Genomic DNA, 21,341 nt, shown 5'->3' with positions numbered 1-21,341 from the left:
TATTGCAAAATTCCTAGTACTCCATATTGCAGTCTGGGCAATGGGGCAGGGCTACACGTATCGCTCCGCCCAAATCCAATTTCATTGGTTTAATAATAGATCAAATCTTATTGATGAAGACGCTTGAAGCCTGAGCATGTACGCATTCCTTTGTGTATGATTTTGAGAATGATTTGGCCATATTACAGAAATATTAAGTGCTAACTCTAGAATCGTATCTTATTATGTTTAGTAACTATGGTCATTTTAGTTAGGATACATTGGCTAATGTTTTATTGTACTTAAAGGAGAACTCCGGTCAATTTTAACATTGAGCTCATTTTTTTGTACATTTGGAGTGCTGTCAATACAGAGAACAACGACAAAAATAGGTGTTGCCTACACAGAGTTATTCTATTTTTAAAATTTGCACCCTGTTGACTTCAATGGGGCAAGTACTAAACCTGCTTTTAGCCTCTTAACATCCTTGATGTGTCATTACAAGTGCACAGAAAATGTGAGTGATTCCTTCTGAGTGAACACGAGTGAGTCTGACTGCAGTAGATGTGAAAGAAATGTATAAAAATGATGTTATTTAAGCCAGCGCAAATACCTTTGTTTACATCCTGTTTTTCGGTTGAAGTCCAAAGTAATCGATTGCAGAGTTCACACGCATAGGTTTAATACCTATGATCACGCGCGTGAACTCGGCAATCGACTACTTTGGACTTCAACCGAAAAACAGGATGTAAACAAAGGTATTTGCGCTGGCTTAAATAACATCATTTTTATACATTTCTTTCACATCTACTGCAGTCAGACTCGATCGTGTTCACTCAGAAGGAATCACTCACATTTTCTGTGCACTTGTAATGACACATCAAGGATGTTAAGAGGCTAAAAGCAGGTTTAGTACTTGCCCCATTGAAGTCAACAGGGTGCAAATTTTAAAAATAGAATAACACGGTGTAGGCAACACCGATTTTTGTCGTTGTTCTCTGTACTGACAGCACTCCAAATTTACAAAAAAATGAGCTCAATGTTAAAATTGACCGGAGTTCTCCTTTAAGACACAGAATAGTTATTGTTTAAAAAACAAATGCTTTCATGATGGCACCTCCAGGTTCTTCAGGCTTAATAGAGCGGTTTCATTAGCACTTTAATCATTTGTCTTCTTCATATTTCCATCAGGATTGGTGGATCAGCGCAAAGTCTGGATTTTATAAGTTTCCTATTTTATAGTAAATACATGTCAACGGGTTAACATGTATATGTGGCATCAGGTATTAAAAATCCAAATGTGTTATATAACCTGCTTATGTATGAGATGAAATTACCAATTAGTTTCAATTACCAACACTCAGTGTATAGCCATATAGCTGCTAGCAAATAAAAAAAATAAAAAAAATCACTTGGAGCTGTAAATCTGTGCAATATTGGTTATGTGAAGTGATGATTATAATGAACTAAACAAAAAGCTAAAAGGGGTATTCAGTAGTTTTATTTTACAATGATTCTTGTGGATTATAAAGAAATGTATAGCCAGGTTCTTTTTAAACGAGCCATAAAACCAGTTAATTTGTAGGCTACATAAATATAAAATTAAAAAATAAATAACAATACCCAGAGAACTGATATGAACATTGCTTAAAGGGACAGTTCACCAAAAACTGAAAATTTAACACAAGAGAAGATATTTTGAAAAATATGGGTAACCAAACAGTTGATGGACCCCATTGACTTCCATAGTAGGGAAGAAAAATACTATGGAAGTGAATGGTGTCACTGCCCATCAACTGTTTGGTTACTGACAATCTTCAAAATATCTTCTTTTGTGTTCAGCAGAAGAAAGAAATTCATACAGGTTTTGAACAATTTGAGGGTGAGTAAATGATGATAGAATTTTCATATTTGGGTGAACTATCCCTTTAATTTAAAATTTTGGGTGAACTATCCATTTAAATAGCAGCTTCGGGCAGGTGAACAGATACTTTGCTCAGTATTCAGATATTTATATTGCATGTTGACCCAAATGCTCTTAGCCTATTTCAACTGAGTTCATCCAAGCAGGAAATTACTTATATAGAGGCATTTGTTGCTTTTGTTTGTAGAACGAAGTGACCCAGTTAAATACAATTACATCATGCTCAACATGTTCTCATGTCTATATAGGCAAATATATAACATGAATAAGATTTTTAAAAGCCAAAGATAATATACTGTCTGAATAAAGTCGACGCACGACGAAATTCAATTCAATGCAGGACGCTCGGATAGTGCAGCGTATCCGCGCTTTGCATGAAATACTTGCAGCAAAAGCTCTCAATGACACATTGCTCATTCAGGTAAGAGAACAATACAGCGCATTTTATTACGTAGCAGCCGCAGACCGGTCATTATTACCCCCGTGTGCGGTTTCGATCAAACTCAACGGGCTGCTTTACAGTTAAGTAGCACACCGCATCTGAGCGCCGAAGGACGCGCCTATTCACTGCTCCACATCTGTCAAGACGCTATTAATGTGGCTACCTGTCAGCCAAGCAATTGTATTGTCACGTAAATATAGAGCGCCAATACCTGTTGACTCCTCCTACCGCTGTGTTGGTTGGTGGAAGTTGAACCCAGAGACGCTTTAAATTCTCTCCCGAATGTCGTTCTTCTTCTCAGCCGGTGAGCTGTTCTGCTGAACGTGTAGAGGAATTTCGTTTCGGCGGGTGGTAGTGTCCGCACCGACAGTTCAAAGAAGCGAGAGAACTGATGTACCCTACATTCGCAGGGCGGCAGAGGAATGATGCACTGCAAGTAACTGACAAGCAGCCATTGCGGTCACGTGTGAGCTGTTGAAACCGAACACCGGCCAGCCTCCGCCGCCGTCTCCTCCCATTCTCCGCTTCCGCGGTGTCACTTCAGGGCACGATACCACTGAACACAAGCTCTGCTGGTGCTCGCCTTTATGTAACCACTGCGCGTTATGCAGGAACTTTAGTGCTTTTGCATTAGGACAAAGCTGTGTTTCAGGTCGCTAAAACACTTATACAAACAGCTCGAAGTTCTTTGAGGATTAAGCGTAAAATGTAAAAAGGTTTGAGGTTCCATTTGAGGTTCTTCACGCCGGCAGAACCCAAAGACATATTGGGCATGTTCCTGACAAATTGAGGAAGGTTCGGTACACTACAACCGCTAAACATTTTGCATTTAAATTGAACATTTTTTTTTGTTGTTGTTGTGGGTTTGGGAATGAGTGTGAATGGTGAGGAAAACTTGCACAAAAACCATCACACCTATGATTATCAATTAATGAAAATTAGCATGTAAACTTGATTGAAGAGATTTGTCTCAGGTTTATCAGTGGTAAATTTAGCATTGGTTCTCAACTGGGGACCAGGGCCCATTTGAGGGCCTTAGCAAACTTCCAAGGGGGCCTCAAGATGACTTTAAGAAATCAAAACTCAAGATGTTTCTTAATTTTAATTCACCCTCTCAACAACAGTCTTGGAAAAAGTCTAATTTTAAAAGTGTGATTTCTGAAGAAGTCATGTAACTTAATAAAATGAAGTAATAAATTATCAATTAAACATTTTTATAACTAATTTACATTTTCCCCTAGATATGCCAAGCTCTACATTATTTTAGGGGGTAGAAATTGTGAGTATGTATATATATATATATATATATATATATATATATATATATATATATATATATATATATATATATGCTCATCTAAACTCTTGTAAACTCCTATCTGTCTAAAAAAAATGGTATTGTTAAAAAAAAACAGCGATGTTTTGATGGAAAAGGGGTATGAGGAATGTACAAAATGTAATCAATAAGTTCCTACAAGAACTCTTGACGCAATCAATCGATCGTCCAGTTGCCACAAGTCAAAGGAAAGGCTTTGAGGTGCTTCAAATATATATGCTGAAGTTTTTTGAGTGCAGTAGAATATTTGAGACCTCTTTGAGTGCCTAGAGTTTCTGCCAGTGTGTCAGTCTGAAAACCCCAGAAAGTACCTTTTCATTTTTACAGTGTACAATATTGATGTTAAAGGTTCCAGAAGGCTTTAAGCAACATTTGCATTGCTGTCCATTGTGGTCTCAGAACAGATGTGTCAACATCGTGATGTGCACTGTGTGAAAAACAGCTGCAAGCACCATTGATCTTGTGATGATGCCTTGAATTTACACAAGCGCTGAGCATCCAGACTCTTAAGACCTTTTACCACTTTACTGTGACGACAAGGACACTGTTTCTCTGTTGCAAAAGCTCTTCCTTTGCAACCATGCATTTAAAACAGAAGAGAAGCCATCCACATGAAACACTAATATCAGATCTTTGGGCCCAGTAGTTTGGGAGACCATTTTAAACAGCCTAAACCAGGTGAGACCAGCACAGAACTGTTGAATCTATTTTTCTCTCAGCAGGGAGGTGTCGTCAGTTTGTCTGCCCTTATCTTGTTTACGTGAGCTAATTCTAGGAGCAGCCTTTGCCTCTATTCGTATCATACAATATGACTGCCCGCTCTGAGTATCCCCTCTTGGGATCCCTCAGTGTGTGTTTGCAAATAGTACAACTGCTGAAAGAATGCCAAGACCTTTTGCCTATATGGCCCATCACCTTGCAAATGAGGGAACGTCCCATTAACAGAAGAGAAAAATAAACTATCCTTTAGATGGAGTCATGTCACATGTGGTTTGCTTGGCCTACGGGCTTCAAATGACTCATAATCCCCTTCTTAAAAAAGAAAATACAATGTGAGATTTGAGGGGAAATCTCTTTTTTCTTGGTTCTATATTTAGAAACGCATGCCTAAGATTTCAGACTGCTCATAATCAGATCAATCTCAATCTCAATGCCTAAGATCTCAGAGTGCTCATAATCAGATCAATTTCAATCTCAATGCCTAAGATTTCAGAGTGCTCATAATCAGATCAATTTTATAGGGAAATATAGAGAAAAAAAATGGATTTTACCTAGTTTTGACAAAGTCTTTTCCTGATCATGCAAACATGGTTATGGTCTTGGTTTGATGTTTTGCAGTTTTTATTGCTGTGTTGCTTCATGTTGTGAATCCTAAAGAGCAGTGTTTCTCAACTCCATTTCCAGGGACCCACCTCCCAGAATGTTTGAGATGTCTCACACATTAAAGTACCTGATTCAGCTGATCAGCTGCTTAGTGTCCCCATTACTGGAGCTGAGAAGCACTGGTATAATGGAATCGATGAAGCCTAGGTGAAGTGACTGTTTAAAATAGGTGTCTTCAATCTTTTCAGCCCAAAGACCCAGAGCAGGGACCCCCTGTTATAGAAAACTGAGTTTTGCTTTTTAAACCTACAAACGTGTATATAGCCATATTAATGTACAGTGTTTACTGTACATACAGTAGTGGCCAAAAGTGATGTGCGGAGGGGATATTTTTACAATATTTCTTTTAATGGCATTTCAGGGTCTATTAAACAGTCAAGTCATTTGGGAACAAGTATGTACTAAACTTGTTTAAGGTGTTAAAATTACTAACTTATTGGGCCAGAAAGGCAAACTCCACCATTAGATTTTATTGTATAATGCAAAAAAGGCATAGAAAAACAAAAAGCTCATGAAATAGCGCATACATTGACTACAGTGTAATTAGTTATTAATATTTTGTTGGTTCTCCCTTGTTTTTGATCATAGCAGCCACTGTCCTGGGCATTGACACACTCAACTTTGTGACATGCTTAACTTTTGTCCAATACTCCTTAAGTTCTTCCCAAAGTTGAGCTTCATCGGAAGACCTGCAGGACTTATCACAATTCAGGTTTATAATTTCCCAAAGCTTTTCAATGGCTTTAAGGTCGGGGGACTGAGGAGGCCACTGAAAGACTTCAAAATGCTGAGCATGAACTCTTTCATTGCATTGCAACTTTTTTGAAATGTCCAGTATGTTTGGGATTGTTATCATGTTGCAAAATACACATTTGATCTCTAAAAAGATCCTCCATTCTTGGCTACATTGTGTTCAACAGGATTTCCAAACTCTGTAGATCCTTCCAACACCTGCTGCATGCCTCCCCAATACCATTATGCTTCTGCTGCTTAATGGTCTCATGCATGCATTTGTTATTAAAACACTCCATTCGTCTCCTACGAATATACCTGACACCATCCAATGGTAGGTTGTTAAATTTTGACTTGTCGGACTCCAATCTTCCACACTCCATATGTTCTTTGACAAGTGCAACATGTTTTTTTGCAGATAAAACGAATAAATGGTTTCTTTACTGGTACACAACCTGTCAATCCAGCCTCTTGTAGCCATTGGCTTACAGTTCAAGATGAAATTGGAGGTTGGGGGTCTCATTCAGGTCTTTAGAAGCTGTTTTGAGGTGGTTCCACATTCAAGTGATTTTCATTCTCCTGCCAAAATGCTCTCTAGTCCAGCCACAGCACTTTACATTCTCAATGGCAGTGATCTCACTGGACATTGTGACCATTCACATATCTAAAGTAATGAATGTTTTAAAGAACAGCCTTCATACAACTGATAAGAGTGTTACATTGAAGTGATCTGCACAATGGAATCCCTGGTTGGATTTTGGCTGATATTTCTGCCTGAATCTGTTTAACATACAGTATAAGAATCATGAAATTAAGTGATCAGGGTTTCCTTACCACACCCCTGGAATGAAATATACCAGGCCTACTTGGGTTGAGTGAACGTGTCGAACGTGTCATTTTGTGTCACTGTTTAATTGAGTATGGTTTAAATTGCATGGCCTTTGTATCTCATCTAGAGTGAACACCTAAAACCCCTTTGTGTTTTGATGGGTCACAAGACTTGACCAGAGGAAATGAGCTGGGAACGCAAGCCTGTGAAGATCCTATCAGAGGGTGGGAAAGAACTAGCGCCATTTAGCATCCCACCACTTCAAAGAGGACTGATCCACACACGCATGGGTAGACAGGCAAGGATAGTCACAGATCCCCAAACGAGTCTTCTCTGCCACCCTCGCACCATCTCATCTCGAGCCTTCAAAAAGCTAACAGTTCAATTTTCTCAAATGCACTCTTTGAAAACTTCCAGCCCTGGACAGCAAAATCTGCTTCATGGGGTTTAGCCTGTCTGAAAACATGTGGTAAGCCTTGTGGAATGTTTTAAATGACTCCCAGATGCAGGCAGTGAACGTGCTTAACCCTTTAGCATCTATAAGCTGAGCAGTCAGGTTTACTTTTATTTTAAGTGGATGTGTTATTGTGCTTTTATATCTCCTTTATTTTCCTTGCCAACCACCATCTATCTATCTATCTATCTATCTATCTATCTATCTATCTATCTATCTATCTATCTATCTATCTATCTATCTATCTATCTATCTATCTATCTATCTATCTATCTATCTATCTATCTATCTATCTATCTGTCTGTCTATACTGTGATATAGCATGTCATCATTATTGTAATGGGCTCTTTCAAATCTTTGTCAGCTCTTTTTAATAACATTATATAAATATTCGCACTGATTGAGTTACCTGATTGAAATGTTCTTTCCAGTCAATTTAATTTAAACAATTGTGTTTGAACAACAAACCCGATACAATGGTATTAAATCAAACTGAATTGTTTGAATAAAATGAACTGCATCAAAACAATCATTTTTATGAGTGTACAGTCCGACGTGCTTATTCAAAAAAGTAGTGTTAAATATTAAAATTAGGCCTGTTCTTTCAAGGCATTAGAAATGCATGTTGAGTCATCATAATACTTAACATTTGTAACAGCACAATGTTGTTATTGAGTTTTATGACAATAATTATTCCTCTTTTATAAGACTATTTGTGCAATTTATTAGCTTTCAAACATGTCTACAGTTGTTTTATTGGAGTATCAACACCCTTAATGTGTGAGTAGAGCTCAAGTATGGTGCATGCCTAGGTTCAGAGAGAGGAAGTCTTGTGTTTGTGAATCTGCTGCTTGGGAGGGCGATCATATCGAAATGACTGATATCCTTTAAAGAAATGAACTCGGTCGCCCTTTCTCTCACCAACCCTCCACCTCCCTCCCCTTCTGCACTCATTCGCCTGCCAGAACAAAGCCAGGGAAAGAAGCCCATTAGGCAGACTGATAACAATAGACAGTACTAAGTGAGTGGGGGAAAAGTAAAGGGAAAAAAGACATAATGTAGGTCTGAGGTACTGCCATAAGATGGGACAAGTAGAATTACTTCTATACTACAGTATTTCAAGAAGAGCAAGAAGTAGGGCAGTCGATCTAACATAAAAGTTTTTGTTTATATGATGTATGTGTATATATATATATAAATACATATATACATATATATATATATACAGTATATGTATGTGTGTGTGCGTTTCTGTGTGCGTGTGCGTGTGTGTGTGTGTATATATATATATATATATATACACACACACATACATATTTATATATACAGCATATCCATACATATATGGGTGTGTACACACAAACACACACACACACACACACACACACACAATATATAAACAAAAACTTTTATGTTAGATGCGATTAATCATGATTAATCAACTTGACAGCACTAAATAATAATAATAAGTATCTATCTAAACTATAATAATAATATCTAAACTATAATAATAATAACTATAGGTATAGTAATCATCACAATCATCTATCTAAAAATAACTAAATAATTAATATCTAAATCTAAGATCTAATATCTAAATATCTTAACTATCTAAATATAGCCTACTATATAAAAGTATAATCACATTTTTTTTGTCATGATCAAAGTTTTTCTAAATGTTTCCAGCAAGGCTACTGTATCGGTACAGTTTGACGGACACAAGCTCTCAATCCATCCTCTCTTCTCAGGGAAACTAATCTGTTGAAATATATCCACATTAGGCTCTGAGGCTCTGAGTAAATGGCACCATGAGCCGATGGAGAGGACAGAGCTCAGTGATGACAGGGATAATGAGGGTGATGAAAGTGCAGACAGGGCACACATGGAAGACAGACAGATGAATTATTCACCTCACTTACCACTTCCTACCTTGTCTTCTTCATGTGCCCTTTGAACATCCACTGACCCACATTCATGTACTGAATCAAGGCATTGTCAATATTTATCTGATTCATATTCATAACTTTTTTTGTCAACACTCAAAAAACCAAACCTCTCCTTGTTTATTTTTCATTGGAAACAATATCATAGATCCACGACAATGCCGCTAGTATTCAATCACCAGCCACAACAGGCCCAAAAAAGAAGCTGCCTTCTCCAATTGGAGCGTAACAAAGCCTCTCTGCTTGTACACAAACACACATTCTCAAGCTCAATAAAACCAAACAACTCTGTAAACTGCAATTAAAATCCTGGGCACTAATTAGGTGGTAATGGATGCTTGTTAAAAGACAGCAAGTTAAAGGAAGTGGACTCAACATGGCGAATATTTTATTTACCCCCTGTACACTTCTAATTTCTGTCACTGGTTTTCTTTACACATTGACAACTGATACGCTTTACAAACATGCATTCGGTGAACATGTCAAACAGACGTTCTTGTTTTTCATGCTTGAACCATGTGACGTGGATAATCTGCTGATCCGTTTTTTTTAATTGGTTATTGATCACATCATTGAGCCTTAGAGAAGAAGCAGGGAACAAGGACTTTTGCTGCCTCAATTACAGCACAGAGAGAGATCACTGTGCAGTTTTTGGTGTACGTAGGTTCAGTTGATGCATGGCAAATTTACAAATATTAGTACATGACAGCGATAACGTGTAACAGTAATACAAAACCCTAAAAAAGGTACCACAGTAATACCATGTTGTTTATTATTTATGCTTTGCCAGACACTTTTATCCAAAGCAACTTTGCATTTAAGGTATACATAATCGAACCCATGACCTAGGCGTTGATAACACCATGCTCTACTGTTTGAGATACAGGATTGGCTTTTCGACATGTTACCATGGACATCTAACACGCTAATACTGTGTTCTTTGATGTACTGTGGTAGTACCGAATGTTGGAGTACCATATAGCAATCATTTAGAACCATTATGTACAGTATGTCATAGTACCATACATAACTGTACCATAGTAGGGCCATATTAGTTCTGTAGTACATAAGTGATACTGTGGGAGGTGAGGTGAAGTCTGTGTACATGCTGCTTTCACTCTCGTTATCTCCTGTTGTCTTAATTCATTAGGTGAGTGAATTTGTGTTTTCTCTCTGGGTATGTTGCAAAACATTCATATTTTTCAGATATGGAGCCATTTTGGACTAAAATAAAACAGAAATGTTGCGTACTACTGATAAATGATAATCGGTTTGTTTTAAATTGCAAAAACAAGAAGAAAGAATTAAGTTACACAACAGATCAGTTTTTTTTTTTAATGTCTTTCACTCTCTACATAAAGATGTTCTCACATAGTCCTGCATCTACTCTTTTTCCTTTTCCTGAAAGAGTCCTCCTGTGTCCATTTTAGGACACGGAGCCCACTGGTGCGTGAAGGCTAGCTGTCGCTTCACATTACAGTGAGCAGGCATTGGGCACTCGGCCCTCGCAAGCAAGAGCCCCTCGCAAAACATACATCCTCTCCTCCAGAGCTCCTGAAAATGTATCTAAACTGTAACACTCCAGACTTTTTCTTAAAATAACACAGCACCTACAAGCGCCACAGTCACTACTGTAATATTTATTTGAGATTTGATCTGATTTCTTCTTACCTGAAGAAGGAGTGACACTGTTAAGTCTTCGTAAAGATTCATATATCCACATTACATGTTACATATGCAGATTTCACAGATCTACAAAAGCATAACACGACCGACTCGATATGAAGAGGCAGGTCACTGGGTAACATTCACCCGCTAGAACATGCCACCGCAAAACTAAACTGAAAAACACAAGCGCACACGTACACACAAATGTGCTCTAAACCTCAGCCCACTTCTCACTGTCTCTCACGCAATGCTCCTCGCCAAGGGCTTCCTGTTCCTCTTGCTGTTGTTTATTTGGTGCCCGAGCACTACCATCAACACCCTCTCAAATGAGAAGTGAAACCGGGGTCACCTAAGGCCATTCTAGGAGCACAGATATCTATGCCCACAAAGACTTTGTTTAAATAAAAGGATGTGAATCTGACCCATAGTTTCAGATTTCTGCACTAACAAGTTGAATTATGTAACACAATGTAGCTTTATCAGAACTAGAATGAACATTAAGCATTAGCACTGTGTCTCATGAGACGCAAATGTGTCTTGAAGACCTGTTGAAATCGCTTGACAAGTCTTTCTTTCCTGTGTTGATGTACTTCCTGTTGAATCAGGGACTTCTGGTGACATTGAAGGGCTTGACACCTTTGTTTATCATGATTATCATCCCAGGGAGCATTTGATTGGACAAAAATCTGGATGAATCATCAATATTTTAAAATTAAGAAAAAGACTGCAAATTTGATGTGCTAAAAGTGACATTTGTCAGTGTTAAGGTGCTAGCATATAGTTTAGCCTCAAAGCTCTAATTTTGTTTTCATGAGGTCTACAATAACAGGAAAACAAAGGAAAACAACAAAGACAGTAGCTAATCTGAACACAGTAACATAAAGAGTTCATTTTACATTGAAACAATAACATACACTACCGTTCAAAAGTTTTGGGTCAGTACTATTTTTGAATGCCTTTTAAAGAAGTCTCATGCTCACCAACACTGCATTTATTTGATCAAAAATACAGTAAAAACAGTAATCGATGGTAACCCCTGTGTTATTATCAATGTTGAAAACAGTTGTGCTGCTTAATATTTTTGTGGAAACAGTGATACATTTTTAGTCCGCATTCTTAGATGAATAGAAAGAATAAAAGAACAGCATTTATTTTATTTAATCTTTTGTAACATTTTAAATGTCTTAACTGTCACTTTTGATCAATTAAATGCACCCTTTAAAATTATAAATAAATAAAAAAATCTAAAACTCCAGCTGTAGATCTCACGAGCGGAAGAAAAAAAGTTGTCATTTATTTTATGTGTTGCACCACTTAACCACAGCATGCAGAAATGACCACTAATATGACCATGTCACATGACATACAGTAGCCTACAGCGCAAGTGCATGAGGAACTGAACATCAACACGTGTTTTAACTGCTAAAAATGTTTTAATGAAAACAACCTTCATACCATAATGTTGCTCAATGCAATGGAAACAGACAATAAACACACTATATAGGAACAATCCTATAAGAAAATATACTCAAATACATCCACACTCTTGCAGAGTTATAAAATACTGCACCTGCGCTTATACACCCTTTGGGCTCAAAGACACATACGAAATGACTCAAATAAACCCCAATCTCCCATTCAAACTGATATTGTGTTGTCTAAGCCTATGAGTTTCAACATACACACACCAAAACACACATCCTTGAGTAGTTAACCTCAAGCCATCCCAGTGCAGCTCTGAATTGATCAGAGCAGGCAGAGTTGCAGCAGGGCCTGTCAGCACCAGGCATAATCAATACACCTTATCGATCCTACATGCGGTGTGAGTCTGTGTGTCAGCGTGCATGTGTGAGGGATCACGCTGCATCTGCTTTGGATTTGTGCTCAGTGAGCGCATGTGGGCACGACATGAAAAAGGAAGAGGGGGTTTGTGGCTTAGTCTCCTATACCGGCTGCTTTGTAACAGAGTAACATGGGAAGGCCAATGGAGATTTAAAGTGGGTTAGTGAAATATGGCTAGATTTTTTTTTTTTTGGGGGGGGGGGGGGGGGGGCAGGGATTTCCTGTCATTTGAATGTTAAATGTTTCCCAAACTGGGGTACGCAAACCACTTGTTCACTTTGTTTTGGTAGTCCCTTTAAAATATTCTGTTGACTATAAGTAACGATGCACCTGTAACTCTCATTAGAGTGTTAGTAGAGAATTAGTAGACTGGTAAGGTTAGAATAAGTTGACATGTAGTTGCGAAGTTACTTATAGTCAGTAGAATGTCTGTTGGAGGAGCATCACAAGAAAGAGTAAGCAGATATTAAGCAGAGAGTCTACTAATACTCTAATGAGAGTTAGTTGACATGTTTGCACACAGTTACTTATAGTCAACAGAATGTTCAAAAGAGACCATCAAAATAAAAAAAGATGAAAAAAAAAAAAAATTTAAAAAAGATTTGAAAAACAGATGAAAAAATGTAATATTTGACTTGTTCCGAAATCAGAGAACATGAACATGCAAACGTGTTGTTAAATCATTGAAATATTAACTTAAAAGGGACTTATAGGTCAAAAGGGTTCAGCTAAACAAAAAAAGGTTTATGAATTTGTTGTTATCCCTGGCTGAGGTAAAGGAATTGTGCATTCAGCATACCTGATGTGGGCTCCCTGAGGGTGTTGTGTTTTAAGTTATTTCCGATGTTACATTTATTGAGTGTTAAAATTATCCTATGCTTCCCTCCTGATTAATAAAATGAAGATATTACAGATGAATTACTGAATATTACAGAAATATTGCAAGAGTTAAAGCTATAGTATAATAAATAGCAGTGGTATTGTGTGCCTCTCTCACCGGCACAGAGACACATGAAAGCGCTGGGGGTTGGGCACTAGTGACTGTGAGGAAGAGAGAGCGGCACATGGGGAGAGGGTGGAACAAGATTTATATGAGGCTGCTGTAAAACTTTGACCCCACAGTTGTAAATCTGCCAATGGAGTCTAGCCAGCACAACAGGAAGTATGGGGGATCAGAGAGAGAGAGAAAGAGAAAGACAGAAAGGATGCAAACATAGGAATGGGGGGTAGATGGGTAGATTGTTAGGCTTGCATTCAATTAGAAAAATGATAGTCTAGTTTTCACTATTTAACCTGAAGAATGTTTTTGCATCTCTTTTCTGGCATCAATGAGCTGCTTCAGCTGAATCCTATACTGCACTACATATTGACTGCTCGCATGTGCTCAGATATAGATGTCAAAAATGAAAAGACTTTAAAAGCAATGAAAAATGTCCAAGAGGTCAAAACACTCTGTTCGAAAGGGTCGATTTGATTTTGTTGAGAGTTTAATTGAATGATTTTATGACTTGTATTCTGTTAGTGCCACAAATAGAGGTTGTTTTTGAATTCAGCATCAATATTTTTCTTAATGCTCAATCGAAATATGAAATTTCCGTTTGTAAGGGGTTAATGATAACAAGAAAGTACCTGGGACACTCGCTTTAAAGATAAACATCAACAAAACAGCATGAGAGTGCATTACGAAAGTCGTCATGAGAGCGCATTACTAAAGTTAATGTGCCACCCACTTAGGTGTGGTAACTCAGGGTCATGATGTGAAAATACAGGATGTACGTACTGAGACAGGAAGTGGCAGGCATCGAAGTTTCAGTCTTTAATGAGAACGTCAGTATACTCAAGGTCATGAGAAATTGCTGGCATGAATACACCTCTGAACTCTGGCTGGCTTTGAGAACGGGATATGAAAAATATAAACAGGCTCATTTCACTAATCTTCACTTTTCAGTATAAAGTTACTTTGAGTGTAATTTTTTAAAGCACATAAAGCATACCATTAAATCAACAATAAAATAATAAATTATATCTATATATCAATTATCTATATAACCTAGGCCTATTTACTAAACATCAGAAGTTAAAATGCAACTATTTTAAGTAACTCCAAAGTAGTTGTTACTTTTTTGCTTGTACAGTTTTACTTTTTTCTTTTTTTGTAGTATACTTGACTGTAGCCTAGTTTAACTGCTTGAATGAAAGTAACTTTTAGCTTGGCAAGCTTTCAGTAGCTTCCCCAACACTGCTAATGACCATAAAAACCTCTTTTCACTCTCCTGTTTGACTTAGAGACTCCCAGAACTTTTTTTTCTGCTTTCTTGACTCTCAATTATATGCATTTACATGCACACAATTGTTTCGGGATCTAGGAGTGTGTCTCGGCTGGTGCGCTGAATGCCTTCTATATTTCTAACAGTGTAAGACGTACAGGATCTGTGCTAGACTGCAGCTGTTCTCAGGTCAAGGCAGGAATTCTTGAAATCTTGAGATCTGAGCAACTGCTCGTTTATTGGATACCACTCAGCTAATGGACCTGTATCTACAGCCACCAGACCAGATGTTACTGTGTGTGTGTGTGTGTGTGTGCGCGCGCCCTGGTAAACCCTACATTATGGGGACAAAATGTCCCCACAATGTTGGCAATATCCAAAATCCTTGTCCTTGTGGGAACTTTTTTGGTCCCCATGAGGAAAACAGCTTATAAAAAGTGATGTTTTTTTGAAAATGTAAAAATGTAGAAAGTTTTCTGTGATGGGTATAGGTTTAGGGGCGGGGTTAGCGTAAGGGGAGAGAATATACAGTTTTGTTGTATAACTTTTTGTCTGGCATTTTTTTTTATTCAATTTTATTCACATAATCGCACAGTGCTACCAAAAAGGTTTCCTTTTTGTTTTCTTGTTGCACCCCCGCCAGTACCTGTATGCATAGCGTGCCCGATTATGAGTCAGATTCAAAGACTAAAAAAAAGGCAGAAAAAATGAAAACATGCTGTGAAAATGTTGAGGAAAAAAATTAAATGTAAGCATGTATACAGATAGGATGAATTACATGGAGCTGTTTCTGATCAGAGCTGGTTCACACAGCAAACTGTTGAACTTCAAAGCCAAGTGAAAAACTGAGAAGGTCTTCATGAAAAAGAGCTGACTGTCTTATCTCATGAGCCGAGAGTGAGGTTTGCGTGACAAGGCTGGCCACGAGAGGAAGTGAAATGTGTGAGAATGGCAGTCACCGCAGTCTCATCTCAGAACACTCACCACTAGCTCATGCCTGCCCTCACTCTCGAACCTATTGCTCCCGCCTTCACCCCTCTCACTTCCTGTCTCGTTTAAAACACGTCTCTGACTGTTTGTTGTGCTGCTTATAACACAGCTTACAAAAAAAGATACTGTTGCTGAAATCAGCAACATTCTGCAAATAATCTGCCCCTTGTTCTACTGCATTTTTGCATTTCATTAAAACATGATTTATGTTTACGAAGCCATTTTACTCATAGGGATGTTGTCTGATTTCAGCAATATAAGCAAAACCCACACACACACACATATTTGATCAAAATAGGATTGTTTTTTTAATTTTTTTTATTAATCTTTACTATACAGACTAACCCTAACCTCATTACAGCTTTATTTTATTTTATTTTATTTTATTTTATTTTATTTTATTTTATCTTCCATTGTATGGAAAAAAATACCTCATTTTGAATTTCACATAAAAAATTTTTTTCAATATTTCAAATGACACGAGTTGTGTTTTTTTCTGTTTTGTGTGAAGTTTCCCTTTAACATGCTCAGGAGGACATGTATGACAATAACCCAGATTCAAGACTAGCATAATGGTTCTTTATTGGCATCTATGGTTCTATGAAGAACCTAAAGCAAAGAACCTAAAAAAACGTTTTTTTTTTGTTTTTTTTTTGTTTTTTTTATTGTTTTATATTTGAACAAGATTCTTCAGATCATTAAAATGTTCTTAACTAAGGAAAAAAAAGGTCATTTCAAGAACTGTTGAAAGGTTTGGGGAACCAAAAAGGGTTCTTCTATGGCACTGATGCAAAAGCCCGTTTTTGGAACCTTTATTTTTGAAGGTAGGTCCCATTTCCCTCTAATCCACACTTTCCTTTCTACACTCCAGTGGCTCAAAATGATCGTATTCATTTTGTTCGTAATCTGTTCGTAATCATTCTGCATTCCCATCATACTGTGGTGTATTTCTGACACAGTGGGTTGATGCTCCCTGCTTTGTATGCTAGTACTAACAGTGCAGTGTGACATATGACTTATGTGTACGTACAGACAGCGTTCCTGCCTCAGTCATATTTCATCTATTGCTGCAAATGACAAAAAAATCTCTCTCACTTATTTCCCTCTCAGGCTCCCTCCCTTGTCTCTTTCTGCTCTCTTAGCATCGGTAAGCCCTTGCTCGTAGGCCTTGAAGGTTAAGCGCTAACTCCCCACAGTTCTGACCTTGCCTTACAATGAGCAGCATTAGTTCATTGCCCTGTCTCAGCACCATTACAGTGACTGTCAAGATGGAACACTTGCTGTCTTGTTTCAGTTCGGTGTCTATAATCTGAACATGTTCAGAAAAAAAAAAACTAATTCAAAAGCTAATCTTCAAAGCTAATTACAGCCTAATTCATCCCCCCTCCTTCCCCCCCACTCGCCTTCACTTCCGCTTCGGTCTATCTCTCTCTTTTTCTCTCCCCCATCACTACACTCCCTCCTCCTACAAGGCATCAGTTGGAAGGTCTCAGGGGAGAAGCTGCGGCCAGGCTTTTTGGGAGAGCTGTCAGACTAATAGATTTCCTCTCTCGCTCTGATGTGAACAGAGGGAAAAACCTTCTCTGCTGGGACATACTAAAAGCAAAGTTTTCAAAGGAACGGTGGAAGACCCATATGATCTTTGTCTGATAGGTCTGAATGTTTTGAGTTTTAAGCTCTGATATTTACGACATGCATTTTAATGTGCTTGATTGCATGTAATGGTTGTTTCTGTCTTATCATGTGCATATTTAGCTAAATAGTTCTGTATATCATTCAAAACTTGAGGACTTCAGGATTAATTTTACTCAAACATGTATGCATATATGATCTTGAATGTGTCCATGTTCTTTTTCTTCTTTTTATTTTACAGTGATTTCTCGATTGGATGCAAGAAATACAAGACGATCCTCAAACGCCCACTACTGACCGAAAGCTGCACAGCACTCAGAAGTGTGCAGGTTTGAAGTGTGGTAATGCTTACATACTAAGCTAACAGCGCCACCCAATGTTTGTTTTGCAACTTACCAATCATAATTTTTCAATGTGGGTACGTCCTATATTTTCACAATAGATATTTAATATTCTAAACAGAACATAACAAAATATTAAGCAGTTTGTGCAGGACAATTTCAGGATTTTTTAAACAGTTTTCTTTTAGATTAAAAATGTATGGAAAAGTTTACTAGAATAGTCAATACAGAACTATTGTTAGTAGTGATTTTTTTCCTCCTCAAAACTACATTATAACCGGCATAAACACTGAGTGACCACCATAAAAAATGCTTTGTCCCAATATTCACATTAATGGTCAACAAATATGAGTTTTCAATAGTTCATATTTAAATGATTATTCCTCAACCATACATATGGTTACAGCCTAGCAAACTATAATGACCCATGACATTTAGGTTTTAGAACATTTTTGTGCCAGTCCTTTTACATTCCAAAATGTTTCAGGTTTGGGGTTGAAGGTTAATAGAGAAAAAGAAAATGAAATGGGAAAAGACTGGGTTTGATATATTGAGATACTGAGTTTAAGGGTACTACAAACTATTTGTAACTACAAATAAGGATAAAGACTGTAAGAGAGAACAAGCATTAATTAATTATCAGGTAATTATCCTGCTAATTATATCAGCTGTAAGTAAAAAACAAACAGCCTACATGTTCAAAGTTATATTTTAACTGTTGATGGTTTATTTGTTATATATTTATATAGTTTTTTGTTTTAAACTGATTTTAACATTTCAATTTCATGGTTAAATGGTATTTTATGCCTGTGGTTTCAAATAAGTGTGACATAAGTCTGAACTGTGTCATAAGTAGCCTAAATATGTCTCTGTGTTAATTATAGATGTGTGGTCATGGCAAAACTGTCTTCTCTTCCTTCTGAATGTTTAGGAAGCTTCTGTCCTGTGCTCAGCTGAATACTTTTTGTATTAGCTCACTGGGTAGCTCTTCATTCGTGAGGAATGTAAGGGGGACACTTGACTCATATATGGAGAAGACAAACGAGGGCCATTATTTTTGTAATTGCGTCATAAACTATTTGAGTAGACAAAATTATTATTTTTAGAGGAATCAAAAAATGTATGTCAACTTTACTACAATCCTTTTCAAATACTGATATTCAAAAGAAAATAAAAAATTGTGGCCAAGATTATTATAAAATCATTAAAAAATATTAATTAAAAAAATATTAATGAAATGGACTAAAACATACAGGGTTTAATCTTTGCATATTTTGTAGGTCATATATTGTGTTTATGAAAAATAATAGGTTTATTATTCTTTCTTATATTGTTCCCTTATATATTCCTTCTTATAAATTTCTTGTAATTTTTACAATATACATATAATTGTTTAGGAAATGACATCATGAACGCAGTAAGCAGCTTCTGATGAAAGGAGAGAACACACACACACACACACACACACACAGAGAGAGTGTAAAATTAGCATGTGACTTCACTCTCTGTGCATGACTAAGGAATCATTGGGCAATCCCAACTTGGGCAGCAGAGCCAATGAAGCCTGTGGGGCAGTAAAAGTGACACCAACACATAAATCAAATTACAACTGTAAACTTATTATAGCCTTCTGAGCATCTTGAATGTTCTGTTTACTTGTAGCTTTGAATTCTTATTCATGACCTCAGTGGTGTAAAAAGACCAACGGTGGGAGGTTCTAGACGCTTGTTGGAGAACTATATAAACTGGAGGGACCTGAAGCAAGCAGATCATTCTACTGAGAGCACTCAAGACAACATCTTCCAGACAAACAGGCGAGAGAAATGTCTTCTGCCGAGAGCCTCTTCATGGACGACCCTTTCTTTGAAAACTCCTACTTTTTGTGGCCCAGGCGCAGCATGGCTCTTTCCAGCTTCAGAGAGGATTTCCTCCAGCGTAGAGCCCAAATAAAGCAGAACCTGAGGAATGAAATCAGAGACAGCTTGCTGAATGAACTCGGTGAAGAGCTCTTCCAGAGTCTAAAGGGTCAGAGGTCCTCTGCCTTCTCCAGGCTCTTCAGCACCAACACAGAGCAGAACAAACGGCGAGACGTGTCTCTCACTCTGGACACTCAAGGCTTCTCTCCAGAAGATGTCACCGTGACAGTATCTGGAAGGAGGCTGGAGGTGATGGCCAGCAAGCGGGCCGAGAAAGACGCTTCCTCGTCATCTCTCAGCACCTCTCATGTCGCAGAACCCCAGCCACAAGAATTTGTTCAAGCTGTGCAGCTTCCTGATCACCTGGATCCAACCTCCTTGACCTGCTCAGTTGGAGAAGATGGACTTCTGCATATTGAGTCACCAGAATCCAAAGATGAGTCCTCGGAGGAGCGTGTCATTCCCATCCGCTTCAGAACATCCCTGAATTTCCCCATCAACAAGGACAGCACAGACAAAATGGAGGATGGGGCTGAGAAATCAAACTAGAGCACAGACTGATGGCATATTATGCTTTGTACAATTGTTTTCATGAATCCAGAGGTGTGCTTCCTGTAACTGTAAATTCTCTGTTCTAAAAATGTTTTTAATAAAGATATTAATTGGTATATGACTTCATGCACAAACTGCTTCATGTCTTCTTCAGATATGAATGATTAAGGTTTTGAAATTACCTTTATGTTAATATTATTGTCAATCTGGAGTGCTAATTTACAAATTTTCAGTTTTATAATTATGTTTTCATTGATGTTCTTTATGATCACTTCAAAACCAGAAGTGCAGATTTTCTTTTAGAATAGGTCTCCATTTTTAAACTAATGTTTTGGCCATGCAGTGATGGTTTGTGGTATTATGTAGATCAGTTTAGTAAATCTACTAAATTTAGGATATGCATAAAGTGAGAAAATAACTTCCATTAAGGTGTGTGATCAAGATCCATCACACAATTTCTAAATCAGATCAAATTTGAAAAGAAATATGTTTGTGAAGCAGAATGTAATGCAAGCAGAAAATAAGTTTCAAAGAAGTATGAAGTTTAGGTTTTACAATTAGCTTCCAATACAAATGATGGCGCTATAGACACACGACTGAGATTTTTCCATCCCAAACATGGGCAAATTCCAAACGGAAGCGAGCATCCCTATGCCCTACTCCCTTCGAATGGCAGACCCCTTGAAGTGGCCACTTTGGAGTGAGCAGGGCACTTGCGTGGCATCATGTAGCCGTTTGGAATACACTTGGCGAAGGGAGCAACGACGAAAGACAACAAATGTCCACATTATTTTCACCTGGGATGTTCCCATGACAACGCAGCACGGTGTCCATCAGCTGAATTGCTGTTCTTACGACAGAAATGTCTTATTATTGCTGTTAACATAACTGTTGCAAATAAATATACATTTTATAAAAATAAAAGTTTTTAAAATATGCGCTATATGTGTGTGAGTGTATTTCGCTGCTCTCAACTTTAAAACTTGTCGTCTAATCTTTGGACCCTGCATTACCACATTTCTTACCTATGAAACTTATTTCAACATAACAAGACAAAAATGTGTGAAATATATCACGAACAAACAAAACAACTTGAATTGTTCTGTTTGTA

At 37.6% G+C, this 21,341-nt stretch overlaps 2 protein-coding genes across 3 annotated transcripts in view; one reads left to right on the top strand and one right to left on the bottom strand.

Annotated features, from left to right (window-relative positions):
* Positions 1–10,932, bottom strand: part of rarab (retinoic acid receptor, alpha b) — a 123,473-nt gene extending 112,541 nt beyond the window's left edge. Inside the window, exon 1 of one of the 2 annotated variants that reach the window (XM_079890958.1) lies at positions 10,694–10,932. The gene's annotated coding sequence lies outside the window, so the exon portion shown is untranslated. Of the gene's footprint in view, positions 1–2,556; positions 2,888–10,693 lie in introns of those variants that run through there. The other variant, XM_079890957.1, reaches the window with a different exon arrangement.
* Positions 10,933–19,524: 8,592 nt separating this feature from the next.
* Positions 19,525–20,349, top strand: hspb9 (heat shock protein, alpha-crystallin-related, 9). Its single transcript, XM_079892230.1, has one exon. It carries the CDS (start codon positions 19,586–19,588, stop codon positions 20,225–20,227), a length of 642 nt encoding a protein of 213 aa, XP_079748356.1. The 5' UTR covers positions 19,525–19,585; the 3' UTR covers positions 20,228–20,349.
* Positions 20,350–21,341: the final 992 nt, after the last annotated feature.

This window comes from Squalius cephalus (genome assembly GCF_949319135.1).
Source record: "Squalius cephalus genome assembly, chromosome: 1".
NCBI lineage: Eukaryota > Metazoa > Chordata > Actinopteri > Cypriniformes > Leuciscidae > Squalius > Squalius cephalus.
Note: the sequence above shows the minus strand (reverse complement) of the source record. Positions and strands in the feature narration are given on the sequence as shown.

Coding starts and splice junctions, on each gene's coding strand:
- hspb9 (XM_079892230.1), top strand. CDS start 19,586: ATGTCTTCTGCCGAGAGCCTCTTCATGGACGACCCTTTCTTTGAAAAC.